The sequence below is a fragment of the Mesoplodon mirus genome (assembly GCF_964341445.2).
Source record: "Mesoplodon mirus genome assembly, chromosome: 13".
Lineage (NCBI taxonomy): Eukaryota > Metazoa > Chordata > Mammalia > Artiodactyla > Ziphiidae > Mesoplodon > Mesoplodon mirus.
In genome coordinates, this window is record NC_138989.1 from 81,147,001 (window position 1) to 81,166,563 (window position 19,563).

The window sequence follows — 19,563 nt, forward strand, 5'->3', positions numbered from 1 at the left end:
TATCCTCCTAAGCCCCATCCCACTGTTCCTGAAATTATTAACAACAATGTAATAGTAGGATAAGCTTCCAAAGTAACCTTTTATCTGAAGACTTCAGGCAGGTTCTAAGTACTGACTACTGAGTTAGAAAATGTTGGCCTTCAAAACAGCTGTAGATACTGAACACATTACCCCTCTCTTTCTTATGCATCGGAGGCCACATCTGAAACATGGATGGGGAAGAGCACTTCTTAGCCATTATTTAGACTTCAATGTATTCCTTAATAAAGAAAATCAGGCCTTTTTCCAAAAAAAGCGAAGTGGCTCTCTGAGTTAAGAAACTCATAATGCAACTAGAACAAGAGATTTGAAGGCTGAATCTTGATTATACCACGTACTATTTTAACTTGGAAAAAACAAAAACAATCTCTTTAATCCTGTTTGTTTATAAAACAGTAAGACTGCTGATCTCAAAAGATTGTTGTAATGATCAAATAAGACAATATATTGAATATACTAAGTGCTTATCATACAAGGAGTGTAGATAAAGAATAAGTGGATGGAATATGAATTTTCCTTAACACATTTTCACATATGTAAGTTCCTCTTAATTTCCTTTTTAAGCCCAATGTCTCATGCAGCCATTCAACAAATATCCAATGAATGAGCAAAGGAATGCACCTGCAATTTAACTACATATCTCTCTCCTTTATCTAACATTCTTAGTTACTCTCTCTGTAATCTCAGGATATTTATCTATCTGCCTTACTACCAGATTAAGGTCCTCACATTTATCTAAAGATAGTGAAGATATAAGATTTTAGAACTGCTTTGTCTTCATGTTATTGTCAAAACAATTAAAATGCTCCTTTGACTAAAACAAGACAATCAAAATATTCCTTTTATTAGATATTCTTCTATTCATTTGAGTCATTTAAGCAACTCAAAGCTTACAGCTCTCAAACACTTCTAGTTTCTTCTCCATCATAAAATGACTGAGCAGAACCCCTAAGGGGCAGTCCTGGGCGACCCTTCCCCCATATTCTCTGCTTATGTAACCGTATCTGATGCACATTTCCTCAGTTGTTTTGATGACCAGGAGCACTTATCCCCCAGGCCTACTGGAGCCTAAGGATGGACAATGTTAACTGACATGGCCCTTGCTGTTACCTCACCATCAACCAATCAGAGGACTGTGCACCAGCTGATCACATACCCTGTGACTCCCCTCCCTCACCTGGCCTTTGAGCACTATCTGCCCTGGACTCCCTGCTTGGTGCCCTGCACTGAAGCCGCCCTTTCCTTCACCACAACCTGGCGTCAGCAGATTGGCTTTACTGCACACAGGAAGAGTGGACCCAAGTTTGATTCAGTAAAAATAACTCTCTAGAATGTTTCTGATACAAATAAAATGGTCCCTATCTGTGCTCTCCAACAAAAGCCACACAAGGCCACTGAGTATATGAAAAGTAGCTAGTTAGAATGAGAAACTGAGGGCCTCCCTGGTGGCGCAGTGGTTGGGAGTCCGCCTGCCGATGCAGGGGATATGGGTTCGTGCCCCGGTCTGGGAGGATCCCATATGCCGCGGAGCGGCTGGGCCCGTGAGCCATGGCCGCTGGGCCTGCGCGTCCGGAGCCTGTGCTCCGCAACGGGAGAGGCCACAACAGTGAGAGGCCCGCATACCGCAAAAAGAAAAAAAAAAAAAAAAAAAAAAAAAAAAGAATGAGAAACTGAATTTTTTATTTCATCAATTGTATGTAATTTACAATGTTACTAACATCGCTAGTAGGTGAGATTTTGCATTCGCTTTTGATTTTCAGTGGCTGTGTACTGTCCAACAGATGTCGAGTTTCAATGCTTCCTGAAATCCGAACTATCTCCGCATGCCCTTGTGAGTCTGCTGTACTGCCCTAAGCTACCTCAAAGCCCAGTCTGCGAACTCTGGTAGTATTTGATAATACCAAGGAATTACTGTTAATTTTGTTAAGTGTTAAAATAGCATGTGGTTATCTTAAAGAAAGAAACTCCAAAAAGCCCCCATTTTTAAAGAAATGCATAATAAACATGTAGTCAGGGACGTATAATGAAGCACATAGCGATGAAATGCCACTGGGATTTGTTAAAATGCTTCAACAAAGAAAAAAAATTGTTGAAGCAAACGTGGTAAGATCTTAGTAACTGTCTCACCTGGGTGACAGGTATGTAGAGTCTTATTATTTTAGCATTCTCTTTACTATAATGTGTGTTTGATATAATAAAAATATTTTTAAAATAGACCAAGTATTTGCTTCAACAAAGAAATGCTAATAGCAGGTGGGTGGTTACTTCGGTCAGGGAGGGAGAGAAGGAGCTACAGAAGAATACCCCAGGGCTTCACCACTACTGAAGATGGTTTACTTCTTTCACATCTTTGTGTGTCTCAAATGTTAGACCTTTTTAAAATTAATTTTGAATATTTTAAAGTAATGTATAGAAATTGCCTAGGGCTCATTTCTAAAAAAAGGCAAATGATCTGACAAAAAGAGAAATTTACTGTAGCCAAACTCAGAATGAAAGAACGCTGAGTGGAAAAACTAAAGTTGAAGGGTAAGAAAAACCTAGCAGTCATTCAACTAACAGGAAATGTAAGCAGTAGCTGCATTTACTAAATCTTTCATCAACACCTCAGCCCTATAATAGATACAACATTGTAATTATAAAGTGTTTACATGAGTTAAAACTTTGGAACTTACCATCATAAACAAAGTAAGTTTCATCTTTGAAAACAAGCACAGCAGGCATCTCTTTCAGGGACACATACTGCGAAAATCAGAAAAAAAATTTCAGTTGGTAGCAGTGAGTTCAGAAGCATTGAAAGTTACCGGGGGGAGAAAAACCACAATGACAACCACAAAAAAGTTACCAACAGTTAAAAAGAACACAGTCAATCCCTAGCTCATCCAAGGACTGGTCTTGATACCTCTTTATACACCCCCTGGCACGGTGCCCTGTTTGCCTTGGTGAAACCATGAAATATTCTTAGAGTTGTTAACAGACTCAAAGATATCACAGGAAGTGAAGGCCAGGAGGCACTCTGAAACGGCAGAAGAGCAGGGGCTAAGGTAGCAATCAGCACAGGTAGGTTCACAGCACTCCCAGGCTGTGAAACAACGAGTCCATCACTTCATCTGGGGAGTCGGCTTCACGTGAATCCAGGACTCAGAGCACCCACCTCACTGGGGAGTTAGGAGAGTGAGATCTGCTAACACACGTTGAGAGGTGAGAGCAGGCTTAAACGATAAACTGCTTTATGAATGGGAATTTACAATGGCCATTAATAATAAGGAATCCATTCAGTGGGTACCTGCTTCTTATACCTGTGTTGTACTTATTTCAAAATAATAAAATTACAGTAGAGAAATCAGTATCAGAGCAGAAAAGATATAATTTAGGTAAGCCACACAGAATTACTACATGAGTGTGGTAATACCGAGCACAACAACAAATAAATCAGTAGATAACTAATCAAGTAAAAATAATAATAAAATTAAAATAAGGACAGCTATCCTAGAAAGATTAGAAAGGGAGGAAGGTATGTCACAGGTGATCTAGAATGATCTGGTTACATTACAGCACCATGAAAATAACTATTGTAAGGGCAGTGGTAAAGCTCTCAGGTGAGGCTCTACCATCCAGCATGCCTCTATTCACCCATGGTTGGCAACTCATCCACACAGGTACCCTGGGAGTATTTCACAGCATTCAGCATCTCTCCCTTTCAAGGGTATCCGAGTGAGCCAGTCTCTGAAATCACACCAGTGAGTCACTTGTCCCCATTACTCCTCTGAAACTGTTTCTCTTAAAACCACCAACAACCTCTATGGGGACAAACACCATGGTTCTTTCCTCTCCTCACCTTGGTTGCTTCACAGCATCTTGCACAATTGGCCACTCCTTTCTTAAACACTTTTTATCTTGACTTCCCATTCACCTTGTTTTCCTCCTTTACTGGCAATTTCTTCTCATTGTCCTTTGCTGTTAGGACCTGGACCCTCTTATCTCCCCCCAGATCTGCATCCCATGTCTAAGAAGTTTATTTCATTTATGCAGCCGTGACTTATCTCCAAACCCTTATCTGATGCTTGTACTTGGATGCCTAATACATCAACTTAAATTAAAATAAACCTTCAGGGGCTTCCCTGGTGGTGCAGTGGTTGAGAGTCCGCCTGCCGATGCAGGGGACACAGGTTCGTGCCCCGGTCCGGGAAGATCCCACATGCTGCGGAGCGGCTGGGCCCATGAGCCATGGCCGCTGAGCCTGTGCGTCCGGAGACTGTGCTCCGCAACGGGAGAGGCCGCAACAGTGAGAGGCCCGTGTCCCACAAAAAAAAAATAAATAAATAAACCTTCAAAACTCCATCACTCCTCCCATACTCCAACTTGTTCCTTCCCCAGTATCCCCCAGCTCATAAATACCACCACCATCTAACCAGCTGTTCAGGCCAAAACCTAAGAGTCATCCTTGATGCACCTCTTTTCCTCTAGAACAAGCTCAAAAAATTCGATCTCCAAATACAATTCTTTCACTTCTTCCTAATTCTCTTACCAACGTTCAAGCCTAAATCCTAGATTATTTCAGGAGTTCAACTGAGCTTCCTGATCTAGTCTCATCCTGATCCAACTGTTTCTGCACTTAGCACAGAGTAATGTCCTTAAAATGAACTTGAGACCAAGTCCTCACGTGCGTGGCCATGACCTAGAAGGCCTCCACTGGCCTCTGCCCACCTCCCATCTCCTTTCTCACTGCAGTTCAGCCACCCTGGCTACGGCTCTGTTACTCCACTATGCCAGGCAGGTTCTCATCTTGGCCATATGTAACATCTGTTCCTTGCTTCTGGTTTACTATGGCCACAGATCTGTGCGTGGCCCCTTCACATCCTGTAAGTCCCAGTTCAGATGTATTTTCTCCTCAGACAGACATTTCTTGATCAATCAGTCGAGAGTAGCCATCCCACCTCTAAACGTCCTTACTCTCACACTGCTCCTTTATTATTTTTTAGAGCAGTTATGATATCCTGTTTATAGCTTTGTTTACCGAGGACCACTATCTCAGTCTGAGGACCCAAGAGAAGGCTCTTATCTACAATACTAAAACAGTCCACTTCCCCCACCCATGAGAACGTAAACTCCATCCTATCAGGGTCCTGATGATTTTGCTTGCCATCAATAATCCAGGACTTAAAACTGTGCATGGCACACAATTAAAGGACAACAAACAGTTGCTGAATATATATAGTAATTAATACACTACTTAAAATCCAACTTTAGGGCTTCCCTGGTGGCGCAGTGGTTGAGAGTCTGCCTGCCGATGCAGGGGACACGGGTTCGTGCCCCGGTCTGGGAGGATCCCACATGCCGCGGAGCGGCTGGGCCCGTGGGCCATGGCCGCTGAGCCTGCGCGTCCGGAGCCTGTGCTCCGCAACGGGAGAGGCCGCAGCAGTGAGAGGCCCACGTACCGCAAAAAAAAAAAAAAAAAAAAAAAAAAAAATCCAACTTTAAATATTACCTCAGGGACGACGACTTCTGAGGCAGAAAAAAAGTATGTATATACAATTAATTCTGAAGCAGCATCAATGTATTTCTCCTGTGAAGATATAAACAGAAAAAAGGTGACTTTTAAATATTAATCAAGATCAAAATTCATTCCTCATTAAACATTCAGAGCAAGTACTATCACTGCTAAGTAGTATCATCACAATTAGCTACCTTAAGTCTTTTCATGTGAAAAGATTAAATATAAGAAAATGAAATAAACTGTTTCTAAGGCAAAAGACCATTGTAACTAAGTGCTTTTATATGCCTTCAAATAAAGTTCATTAAATATAACAAGCTCAATTCATATTTATTAATTTAATTTGATGATTATAGGAAGAGATGTATGTGTCTGACATGCAAACACAAACATACATACATACAATAATCTTAAGACAATGAGCTTTCGCTTTTAAAAAGTTTACACTCAAACTGCATGTTGCAGTTTCAAAGACTCAAAATGCTAAAAAGCAATACAAAATTTAAATAACCAGGTCAATAGAAGAAATATACTAACACAGGCAACACCCACCCACTTTTTACTCAATTCTGTTTCATAAAGGCAAATACTATAGAAGGTATATGACAAAGTGTTTTTATTATAAAAATACTTAGATTCAACTAAAGTATTTCTAATAAGAGTGAAATAAGTCCTGAGTTTTTGGTGAAGCCCTCGTTATACAGAAAATTAAATTACAATATATCTGTGCTTGTGGATTAAAGAATAAAATCATTTGATACCTTCAGAGGTGACTCTCCACCTATATAAACAAAAAATACACGATGCCTCTTCTGCACATGTTCAAACATTTGCTGACTTGGAAGTGGCCGAATTAGAGCCCTGTTTGAAAATAAAACAAAACAAAAAAACTTGCACTTGAACTAAGGATAGTACATAATTTACTCCTATTTATATGTCATCCTATCATATCTAAAGTTACAAAGCTTTAATATTGTATGAATTGCATTTTAAGTATATCACTCAATCTATATAAATCTAATAAACTATGGCCCATGACCACTATTATACCCATATAATAAAAATACAGTACCTACAATTTAATCTACCAGTTTAAAAAATAAGCTTTAAATACATCCTTTTAGAGAGTATCATCTTAACAAATGTTTTGATAGGCAAAGATGGAACTATAATCCATTTAGAATCCTCAGCTAAAAACAAAACAATCCGCATGAGAATTATTTTTTTTCTCCCTTTCGGAAGATCATTCACACAAACACACTGTGAAATACTATCCCAGGAGTTTATAATATTATGTTTAGAATATTTATGTCTTACTCTGACCATTTAAATGCTAGTTTTAAAACACACTATAAAGGTTAAAATCTAAAATGTTTCCTAAGTATGTTATTCTTCTCAGGAAAAATAAAATGGAAAATGGTAGTCATAATAGCATATAAGAATCTCATGAAGAGAAAACAAAACTACAAAAGTTTTATTATACAGTCATTTTCAAAGCCAAATAGACTGAGAAATGAATTATACCAAAGATTATTATAAAACATATCATTTATGAAATACTACTAAAAGCTAAGAGGCAGTCTTTTTTTAGTGTGGTCTATGTTATTAGATTTTTACTCCATCACATTTGCAAAACAGAATAAAATGTATTCTGCAAAGGCAAACATTTTCAAAACACACAATTCTTTATTTATTTATTTATTTATTTATTTATTTTTTTTTTTTTTTTTGCGGTATGCGGGGCCTCTCACTGTTGTGGCCTCCCCCGCCGCGGAGCACAGGCTCCGGACGCGCAGGCCCAGCGGCCACGGCCCACGGGCCCAGCCGCTCCGCGGCATACGGGACCCTCCCAGACCGGGGCACGAACCCGCATCCCCTGCATCGGCAGGCGGACTCCCAACCACTGCGCCACCAGGGAGGCCCCACACAATTCTTTAAATGCATTGCATCACTATACTCTAGCCTCTATTTTAATACTTTAGTAATTAAGTAAGTGATGCAACCCCAGAACTGACTCTTGAAATTTCCTTTGCAGTAGAGTCACTCCCAGTTACATCAGAATGCCATCTTAAGCTTAAACTAAAACTCATTAAAAATTGCCAAAACATAAAGACTAATTTAAACTATAGGGGAATAAAATAATCCTACTGGCAACTCCCTCATGTAATATAAAGTTATCTCAAAATTTATTTATTCACAAAACAAATAAAATGAAATATGCAATCAATGAGAAAATACAGTGAAAATTATACTTTACTAAAGCTTTGCCAACTTTAATATATAAAGACCATTCCTAATTCTGTGCCTTTTCTCAAATAATTTAAGCTAGATAGTATCATGCCACCCAACAAATCCATTCCAATATTTTAACTTATCTTAAAATTATTTAAAGTTATCAATATAATATATCCTGTCAAACTCATAAGCAACCATACTTTCAAAGTCAAAGTAGGTTAACCTATTTTGATAAATGTTCTCTTCCAGAAGTTACACATAATCACATTAAGTAATTATATGCACCAACTTTCTTTATACACCAGCAAGATGTAGAGTAAAAAAAAAAAAAAAAATCACCACATTCAAACCAAAAGGAAACACAGAAGAATTTCTGTTTCCTTAGCAGTTAAACTTCAGAGATCTGTAACTCAAAAAGATCTCTGGGTTCTAATTATATTACCTTCTAAGCAAAATGTGCAATAATACCTCACAGTTGGCATAAAGCACCATGTAAAAGATGAGGGAAGGTATTTTAGCTGCATCTAAAAAGCACTTTCTGGTATTAAAGGCTAGGGATTAAAGCCCAAATTTATTTAGAATATAATACTGTGGGGTTTCTCTTAAAACTGAAATTAGATAACAAGAAAAATAAATGAATGTAAACCAGGCAGTACAAAGGCAAAATTATAATAAAAAAAACTGAGATTCACAAAGTTGTTAGAAGTAATCAAGTTTTGAAAATGTATTAAAAACAATTGGGGAAAATATTCTTCTATACACAAAGTGAATTTAAATGTGAGGCTAACAAGTACATAAGATCACGGACCCTTTTATTCCTCTCAAGGAGCTCTTTGCATATGCTATGCAACCCTAGCTTTCCTTTATAAATAAATAGACAAATTTTATTTAGGCTAAACACATAAAAATATGTATGTTCAATATTGCCTACTCAAATACATTTAACTTGCAAATACTAATATTATATAGTAAAGGCCCTTCATAATACGAACTTACCCAGACACTCTGTGAGCAAACTCTATTATATCGTCTTTAGTTCGTGGTCCTCTATAATTATATGCCAGGTCCCCTTTTAATCTTAAAAAAAGAAAATAGGGTAAAAGTTTAGGTTATTTCAACTATTTTCACATTTAATGATAATCACTCTCTATTGTAACACAAATTACAGCATATAAAATAGTAAATGCAGTGGAGTTTTAGAAGTAGCATAATCATGTAAAAAACAGCCAATAACTGGCTTCAGGGAACCAACAACCAAAATGCAAAGAAAAAGGCTGTATTTTATTAAAATTACATGAAAATATTTTACTCTGTATTTGATAATTACATTGTGTCTATGCCTTCTGATAAATGAAAAATATATACATTCACAGTCAAGAACTCATCAAAGCTTAATTCTCACTATCTTCTCTATTAAAAAGTAAGTGAAAGGACAGGGAATTAAAAGTATTTTGGTAAAGGTAAAACCAGTTTTAAGCAATACAACATCAGAGTAACATGACAGATGCTCCAAGATTAAAGAGTAAAACAATGCATAAAAATACCTCTTCTAGAAAATTAGATATTTTTCCAAAAGCCTGCCAATGAATTGTGTCCAACTAACAAATTTTAAAGAAAATTGTGAAAGCACAGTAGAACATCTATAATTAAACGGAAAGAATAGAAAAGATAATTTACTGAACACAAGAAAGTCAAAGAGGCTTACAAACTTTTTTTTTTAAAGGTTCTGCCCTGGAAGTATTTTGTGTATGTGCGTGTGTTTTTTTAATTTTATTTTATATTATTTATTTTTTTGGCCACGCCGTGTGGCCTGTGGGATCTTAGTTCCCTGACCAGGGACTGAACCTGTGCCCTCAGCAGTGAAAGCAAAGAGTCCCAACCACTGGACTGCCAGGGAATTCCCTTAGCAAACATTTTTAAACAGTGGGGGAAGGAAGGGAGGCCAACACAAAATCCAAGAAATACAAAAATTAAAATTAGTCAAATTTTAAAATCTGAGATTTTAAAATACTAAAATAACTTACTTTATAATAAAAATAAATTTCAAAATAATTCCTTAACTCTCCACATTATTGAAATAAGGATGAGATCAGGATTAAACTCATGAGAAAATTCAACAACATTATGATTATAAAACACAAGTCCTTTAGAATTATCACAGTATTTCTTCTACCGTATATGCTCTGTCTTAGATGTGATCAACATCTACAGATGAGAATTAACATCCATCAATTTGATTCTCTTTTCCTTCATCTCTAATGAAATAAGTCTATTTCAATCATAGAAAAGTAAAATTGGTTAGGAGACAGGATTCACAAGTTAAACAGAATATACCCTTGAGCTCCTCAGGGGTAGAGCTTTCCTAATTTACAACTGTATACCTTGTCCTGCTCAGCACCTGTCACAGTAAACTCAAAACACATTTGGTGAATTAGCCATAAACCACACATTAACTTAAGTGCAAAGAAAAGCACGGATGAAGTCCCTCTCCCTGGATCACACACTGCACCTAGAAAGAACTGCGGAACCCAAATCTTCAGTCCTCCAAGGAAGCTACTAGAAATTAATATAATAAAATGTAAGTAGAGTGAACTAATAAAAATACACATATAAACATACAACACTCAACTTACAGCTTAATTGTTGGATAACCTCGAACTCCAAACTCTGAAGCAATGCCTTGATAAGAAAAAGAATAAATAATTCTAAATTTTTTAAATGAGAAACTAGGTAATAAATGAGCCTTTTACTTAAAAATATATATATATTTATACAAACCCATATAGATATGCTGTTTTCAATTCTTATAAAAGAATATAAACACATACAAAAAAGAAAAAACATGACATTCTCATACAAAGTAATTACTTAATAATCCAACTTATGACCTGCACAAAAATACTATAACAAAATTTTAAAAATGCCAAAAGAGTAAATTTTTATCTCTAAAGTACTTACTTTAAAAGATACTCTTGTTTTAAAAAAATAATATATATATACGCACACACATATATAAATAAAGACTCACTCCTCATTTGACTTCATTTCCAGGACAAATATTTCTTCAAAAAAGGCCCGTCTCTTACTTTAGTGTTTTCTGAGTCTTAAAAGAATGGCTTTGTATTTTAATGTTAAAAGCATAAATCATAATTGCAAAATTAATTTAATATATGATCTAAAAGCAACTTTATCTACTTGTTTTAAAAGTTTCTGCTTCTGTAATAACCTAGAGTAATTCCAGTTATTTCAAAGATTATTCTGAAATCGCATGTTAATTAAAATGAGACGCAGTCACTACAGTGGCATCTTTTTGAGGGAAAGGAGAAATAGTAATGAAAACAAGCAAACAATAGAGAATTAGGGCTTTAAGAGATAGTAATCACTATGGGAAATTAATACTATACTACTTTACAGATTCAAGGCAATTAGGACAGGAAAGAATAAAATATTCTCAGTTAGTAGACAAAATACAATATACTTATACTTATCCTACTATATGCAAAGTATACTGTATTTACTCACATGATCTCTCCTTTTGTTAATTTTCTTTTATTTCCAGAATATATTCTTATGATAGCTGGGTATAAGAAAACTGCCTCTATTTGTGAGTTCTGATTTACTCATCACTTTAGTAATCATTAATTTTGGTTTCTCATCACTCCCCATCAATACACAATAATAAAGACAAAGTGAATTTGTGGCAAATAATATCGAAAATCTCTCCTCCTTTCCTTGTCAACTCTAGAGCTTCTCCCTTAAACGCATGGAGAGAGGTGACCAGAAGGTTCCAGACAGTGATCAACAATGGTTTTTATTAGAGGCAACACAAACAACAGAGGTAAAAAAATAGGAACTTGGTATATATATATATGAAGATACAGGCTCTGCCTCTGAATAGTCATGTGAACTTAGACCAATTACGTAATTTATTTGTGCCTATCTCTAATTTAGGACTTATTCTGTCAAGTATATATATATATATATTATATATATACATTATATATATATATATACACACACACACACATACATACATACACACATATATTTTATTGAAGTATAGTTGATTTACAATATTAGTTTCAGGTGTACAGCATAGTGACAATATTTTTATAGATTATACTTCATCTACAGTTATTATAGCTGTATTTCCCTGTGCTGTACAATATATCCTTGGTGCTTATTTATTTTATATATACTAGTTGGTAGCTCTTAATCCCACATTCTTATCTTGCCCCTCCTTGCTTCCCTCTCCCTACTGGTATCCACTAGTTTGTTTTCTATTATCTGTGAGTCCGTTTCAGTGCTGTTATACACATTCATTTTATTTTTCAGATTCCACAAATAAGTGATAACATAAAGTATTTATCTTTCTCTGTCTGACTTATTTCACTAAGCATAATACTTTTTAGGTCCATCCACATTGTTACAAATGGCAGAGTTTCATTCTTTTTTTATGGCTGAGTAATATACCATTGTATATATATATACCACATATTCTTAAGCCAATCGTCTGTTGGCCCTTGGGTTGTTTCCATGTCTTGGGTATTATAAATAGTGCTGCTGTGAACACTAGGGTGCATGCATTTTTTCAAATTAGAGTTTTCATTTTTTCCAGATATATACCCAGGAGTGGGATTGCTGGATCATATGGTAGCTCTACTTTTAGTTTTTTAAGGAACCTCCATACTGTTTTCCGTAGTGGCTGCATCAATTTAATTCCCACCAACAGTATACAACTGTTTTCTCCACATCCTCGCCAACATTTGTTATTTGTAGACTTTTTGATGATGGCCATTCTGAGAAGTAAGAGGTGATATCCCACTGTAGTTTTGATTTGCATTTCTCTAATAATTAGCGACGTTAAGCATATTTTCATGTGCCTGTTAGCCATCTGTATGTCCCCTTTGGAGAAATGTCTGTTTAGGTCTTCTGCCCATTTTTTAATCAGGTTTTTTTTTTATATTGAGTTGTATAAGCTGTTTATATATTTTGGTATTAAACCCTTATTGGTTACATCATTTGCAAGTATTTTCAGGTCAAGCATATTCTAATTGAATACTGCTGTTACTGAGATTGCCCTCTTCCAAGAAAAAACACAGATTATGTGTGTAATGTATGTTCTTAATGCTCCCCATCCCAAATTAAGAAGACAGGTAAATATAAGCCATTATTACTTTCAACTAAACCTCATTAAAAACTGCCAAAATATAAAGACTAATAAAATTGACTGGAGGGGGTGGTGTAGCCCAGTAGCAATTGCTTACATAATTTAGTGTAAAATTTAACTGTACACAAATCAAATTTAAAAAGTGAAATATGCAATCAATGAGAAAATACAGTGGTGGTATTTTATAGCTGACGTCATGGTTCTCATGATAGGCTTCAGAGAGAAAATCCCAGCTCCACACATCACCCCATCACTTAATTTCCTTGACCTCAGTTTTCTTACCTATAAGATGGAGATGATACCACCCACCCTTTAGCCTTTTGGTTCTTTGAACATTACTTTCATCTCTGACAGAATTTCAACTGACAATGACTGCTAAAACTTCAAAGGTAGGTTTTCCTAAATGTAAATGATTGTATAATTAAAGAGGCACACAGCAAGGCATGAGTTACAGGCACATAATGACCCAGGTTAGGGTTCCAACGTCTCCATTTATTGTCCATGCAGCTCAGTGTAAGCTCCTTCACTTTGGATTCTGTTTCCACTTCTGGGGATACCACTCATCTTGTAGGGCTATGGGTGGCATTTAAAACAAGGAAGTGTGGAAAAGAATCTAACAGAGAGTTCGGCACATACAGATTCTCAAATGCTGAGTCCATTTTCTTCTATTCTTGGTCCTGACCTCACTGTTAAGTAATTACCTGTTGACACACTAATGTGCAAAAAATATTAATAAGAATTAGCATGTGTAGATATCTTATAACTGGCATTAATATGCCTTCAACTACCCCTCAAAACAATTTTGTGAGGTGGGGTGACGGATGCTAATGTTATCTTTCAGATAAGCTAATACTTCGGAAGACTTGTTAACTTGTTAGAAAGCAAGCATTGATTAGGCAGCAGGGCCGATACTGAAACTCAAGTCTGAGTTTAAATCTTTTGTTCGTTATCTTTTCCTATCAAAGAACAATGGTTTATATAGAAACCTGAGATCCATTCCATTACAAACTGAAGAATCCATGTGCAACGTGAGTAACTTCCCCTGAAATTTTGTAATTTTAAAATGTTCAGAAAATAAGGTCAAGCATAAAGCTCCCTATTTCATTTGTTTTCCCCTTGAAATGATAACAACTTGATGGTGAAGATAGGCCTGGTTTTGAATCATGGTGACCTTGGATTCTGGGCCTAATTCTGTGGCTAACTTTGATGTCTGAAATTAGTAAAGTCAGTTCACTGCTAATTACCTTCTGTTACTTCATCTACACAATGAAAGGAGGGAAAAAGTGAGGAGTTGAACTCAACCTGAAATCCTTTTCAGCTCAAAAATACTATTTTTCTTAGTGTTTACTGAGTGTCACTATGTGTCTAAAATGGGAAGGCAATAAAATAATGCAGAGGTTCTCAACTGGGGGTGATTTTTCCCTCAATGTCTGGAGACATTTCTGGTTGCCACAACTTAGGGGGTGGGGAGAGAAGGGAGCTACTGGCATCTAGTGGGTAGAGGCCAAGAATGTTGCTAAATATCCTACAATGCATAGGAAAACTCTTCTCCCCCCCACCAAAACTAAGAATTATCTGGCCCAAAATGTCAACAGTACCAAGTTTGAGCAACCCTAAAATATAATCACTGACTAAAAGGGCTTATAATCTAGAAAGGTAAGACTGATCTGCAAATATATCTGACATCTAAGAATCAGAATAAGAATGTTATTGGCCAAATGCCCTTGAAAGTTTATACATGAAAGTGGGGTAAAATATGATCTTTACTATAAAATGATGTCACACTTAGGTTGAGGAATAAATGGAACTTCAGTGGTTTCATAATAGAAATCAGTACATGACTACAGGTAACATCATAACATTTTAACCGGTGAATGAGAAACAATTTTTGTGCTCTTTTTTTTTTTTCCTTTCGGTACGTGGGCCTCTCACTGTTGTGGCCTCTCCCATTGCAGAGCACAGGCTCTGGACGTGAAGGCTCAGTGGCCATGGCTCACGGGCCCAGCCGCTCCACGGCATGTGGGATCTTCCCGCATCGGGGCACGAACCCGTGTCCCCTGCATCGGCAGGTGGACTCTCAACCACTGCGCCACCAGGGAAGCCCTTTGTGCTCATTTTTGAAGGAATATGTAGAAGAAGAAAGGCTAAAATAATATGTGAATTTACACTGAACATTATACAACTTTTTAATGTTATTTGATATATTATTAATTAAAACCATGCATCAAGAAATTTTTGATACACACAGGGCAGGGTAAGTCATGAAAGTTCAAATCTCTCCTGTTCAAAACTTCTACACACAGAGACTTGTTGGACTGAGTGTGATGGCATTTATTTCAATCACTGTAATTACATGATTGGGAAATAAGCTACCATCAAACAGTCTAAGAGATTTTCTACACTTGATCACTGAATAATCCTATCCCACCCTAAACTGATATCCTATAAATAACTATCCATCAAAATAATACTTCACTCTGTGATTCTCTAACTTGAGTGTGCAGCATAATCACCTGAAGTCCATGTTAAAAATACAGATTCTTATGACTCAATCTGATTTTCATTTGGTAGGGTTGGTGTGGGCCTTTGAATTCTGAATTTATCCTGAGCACCCCAGGAAATCCTAATACAGGCAGCCTGCAGAATAAACGCTGGGAAACACGGATGCTATAACCATCTGAAAAGCAATCTATGGGGATGGAAGAAACATGTACAAAACAACCAATCATTTAGTGCTCTATAGTTAGATGCAGAATACTGCCAACAGCTAGCCTGAAAAAAGAAATTCAATTTCTTCACCTATTTGATTCCAAGTTCTACTAAAATGCCTGTATTTGAGCTGCCTTGAAATATTTAAGAAAACTTTAAGAATTATATGCCAAAAATCTATTTGTAATCTCTAGACGGTAGTTTTTGAATACTTAACTACTTTTTTTTTAGGAAGATGATATTTCTTTTCTCCATAGCACATAAAACATCTTCTTGATTCTAAAACAGAATGAAAAATTCATCCATCACTGACATCAAACATTAAACGCCAGACAATTTATTTATGTGTATTAGTTATCCTTTGACTGACTGAAATAAATGAATGACTGTATGGACGAATATATGTGTATGCATGTATAATCAACATATATGCCTAGACACAAGAATTTACTTTCACAACAGTTAAAAGGAATAATTTCTTAAACACTGTAAAAGCTTATTTCAAGAAATACCAACTCAAGAATATTATCTTATCTCTCTCTAAGATAACTTCCTGCCATCGATCTCATCCCCTCTCAAAGTCACAAGTCACTTGTGTGACTCAGTAATTCCAGTTCTAACATCTCACACCTGCACTCTAGTTCCCCATATTCCCAAACATCAATAAAGCAAAATACCACAAATTCAAAACAGCTGCTAACATGAAAACACACACAAAATTAAATGTATTATTCTTTTCCATTTAAACAGTGGTAATGTAGTTCAATGTGAATTGTGCTAGGAATCTTACACTATTTTCAATTGTTTTTCTTTATACCATCCGTGATTTAACCCTTGCAAATGTCTATAAGAATTACTATTTCCTCTTTACTGCCCTGCCAACCACCCAAGTCTGCCCTCCCAGCACCCTATACCAAGATGCATAAAAAGTCCACTTAGATGATCTGTTTGTCTCTAACTGTTCTTCTTTTCATCTGTTCTTCTTTTCAAAAACATTTTTATCAAATCATATGCCTTCTCAAATATGTCTATTACCTCTCAATTGACAACTGATAAAATCCAAAACACTTTGTCCCACCTGAGAGGCTCTTAAAATCTGGTATTATCCCTTAGCACCTTGTAAGTACTAGCCATTGTGCTAGGGGTTTTGAATAAGAAATATTAATACAGTCCTCACAACCTTGAGAATTATCACTCTCTCATTTACAGACAAGGAAACTAAAATTAAGAGAGGTTAAGCACTTCCCCAAAGCCACAAAAGCAAGAGATGATAGACTTGGGCTTAAAACACACATCTGTCTTGTTCCAAACTTATATCCAGAGTACAATGCTGATTTCCTAAAATGAAATGTGCATTTTGCATTTCATACTTCCACTTTCTTCATTAATTAAAGGAAAAGGGAACCTACATTTATTGCATACTACAAGGGACTGTACATGTGCTACCTCACTCTAATCTCAAAACAACCAATAGGGCCTCCCTGGTGGCGCAGTGGTTGAGAGTCCGCCTGCCGATGCAGGGGATACGGGTTCGTGCCCCGGTCTGGGAGGATCCCATATGCCGCGGAGCGGCTGGGCCCGTGAGCCATGGCCGCTGGGCCTGCGCGTCCGGAGCCTGTGCTCCGCAACGGGAGAGGCCACAACAGTGAGAGGCCCGCATACCGCAAAAAGAAAAAAAAAAAAAAAAAAAAAACAACCAATAAAAAATTCATTATAATTAAATATTTACCCGTGTGGAAATCAAAGTTTAGAGACGTCAAGAAACTTGCCCATGCTACAGGGCAAAAGTAGTAGGAGAGCCGTATCTGATCTACTTTCTGAAGCCATGCTCTTTCCAAATCTGTGTGATGCCTCATACTTCTCTAAACTTAATTTTGCCTTTTCCCAAATCCTTTAAGACAGGTGTTGGTAAACTTTATCTGTACAGGGTCTGATAATAAATACTTCAGGCTTCGTGGGGCCTACAGTCTCTGCTGTAACTACTTGAATCTGCCTCTGGGACATGAAAACAGCCATAAATAAGGGTAAACAAAGGAGAGTGACTTGTTCCAGTCGAGATGTACGTACAAAGCAGGCAGGGGCCAGACTGTCCAGCGCTGTGGTTTGCCAGTTTCTGCTCGAAGACATTAGTCTCTGGTACAGACTCACTAAACTCTTTCTCAGCTCTATGATTTGGGTTTAATGTTCTCTCTAATGTGAACACTTTCCCGATCCTCACTTGTATTTATCCTAACTCAGCTTGTCCTTCGAGTTCCCATTACTCCTCTTCCATGCCATTCAGGCTACTCAGACAGCAAACTCTCACTCTTAAGCCATGCAGCTATATCAAGAGTTCAACACTCAAATTTCTGTGGCTGTCTCAGGCAACTGATTATCTCAAGTGGGCTCAAAATAGGAACAATGGCTCATACATCTATATTGGGTATAAGATTAACATAGACTGCATATTACACATTCAATGGTTAATTCATCTAACTCATAAAATATAGTTTGAAATCTCTAAGGTTATTTTAATTTTACATGAGCAAAAAAATATATATATATATTTCTTCCTCTTACCTTGAATACTGCTTCATGTAATTAAAACACTTTCATTACGAGAACAGTAGAATGATAAACTGAGTAGATGCTTACTGGAATAGGAAGTAGCGTCCATCTTTCCAACTTTAACTGGAGAACCAATGTTTTTCATCTCGAGACCAACTTCATTCCAGATTGGTTCCAGTTTTTTACAATGGCCACACCATGGTGCATAAAACTTGTTTGAAAAAAAAAGAGAGAGAGAAAACCACTAAGATGCTGTGCTACTTTGGGTATCAATCTTAATTTTAAAAGAATCTTTTTGACTACATGATTGGATAATAATCTATTTTAGACAAGAAGTCTAAATATAAGTTTTAAAGTGGTTTCAAAATAGGGGCTTCCCTGGTGGCGCAGTGGTTGAGAGTCCACCTGCCGATGCAGGGGACACGGGTTCGTGCCCCAGTCTGGGAAGATCCCACATGCCGCGGAGCGGCTGGGCCCGTGAGCCATGGCCGCTGAGCCTGCGAGTCCGGAGCCTGTGCTCCGCAACGGGAGAGGCTACAAACAGTGAGAGCCCGCGTACCGCAAAAAAAAAAAAAAAAAAAAAAAGTGGTTTCAAAATAAAAGAACACACATATACACAAACTAGACAGGTCATCTCCTAGGATATACCTCCACACTGATACTACTTTAAGTTTAAATGACTACTGATACCTATTCAAAGTAGATGATCTACAATAAAGCATCTTTGCTCCCAAGTATGTCCATGTTATATATAAAATTAAACCACCAAATACACTTCATATATCATATGCACACCCCTTAAGTGTTAATGATAAAATTTCTATTACAAAAATTCCAACACAGTAGGTGCCTCTGCTGTTCTAAGCGTAATCACTGGTGAGACGTGGGGGATCATGAGGACGACTGGTTCGGTACAGTGACAAGTCAGGCTGATGAAACGAAAACCCTAGTTCGTTCTTCAGAATCACCAGACGGCTGGGGTGGTACTGAGGTTCCTCCAGTGAAATGGTGTAACAAACTGCTTGTTGTACTTTTATGAAACAAGACTTATCTCTCTTTTAATATTACACTATGGAAATGTTCAAACATATACAAAAGGAAAACAGACAGAATTAAACCAGGGACCTTTACGCCTCATTGCCTGGCTTCAATAACTGTCAGCTCTGCCATTCTCATTCCATCTCTTTTGCTGCCACTCTACTTTTTTACTGAGCCATGTCAAAATGAATCCGAAACATCGTAAGGTTTAAATACATTCAAAGTGTCAAAGTGAGGAAAGGAAGATGAAAATCTGATTTTGTTCACTACTAAGATGAAAATATGATTTTGACTGCCAAGTGATATTAATATACTCAATCTCTTGGATAATATG

General features: G+C 36.9%; 1 protein-coding gene across 2 annotated transcripts in view; it reads right to left on the reverse strand.

Annotated features, from left to right (window-relative positions):
• Nucleotides 1-19,563, reverse strand: part of TMX3 (thioredoxin related transmembrane protein 3) — a 46,395-nt gene that overhangs the window by 18,417 nt on the left and 8,415 nt on the right. Inside the window, exons 4-9 of one of the 2 annotated variants that reach the window (XM_082641733.1) lie at nucleotides 18,279-18,402; nucleotides 10,399-10,444; nucleotides 8,762-8,842; nucleotides 6,292-6,391; nucleotides 5,525-5,602; nucleotides 2,712-2,778 (exon numbers count right to left, since the gene is read on the reverse strand). In XM_082641733.1, coding sequence (XP_082497859.1) covers nucleotides 2,712-2,778; nucleotides 5,525-5,602; nucleotides 6,292-6,391; nucleotides 8,762-8,842; nucleotides 10,399-10,444; nucleotides 18,279-18,402 — 496 coding nt within the window. Of the gene's footprint in view, nucleotides 1-2,711; nucleotides 2,779-5,524; nucleotides 5,603-6,291; nucleotides 6,392-8,761; nucleotides 8,843-10,398; nucleotides 10,445-18,278; nucleotides 18,403-19,563 lie in introns of those variants that run through there. The other variant, XM_082641734.1, reaches the window with a different exon arrangement.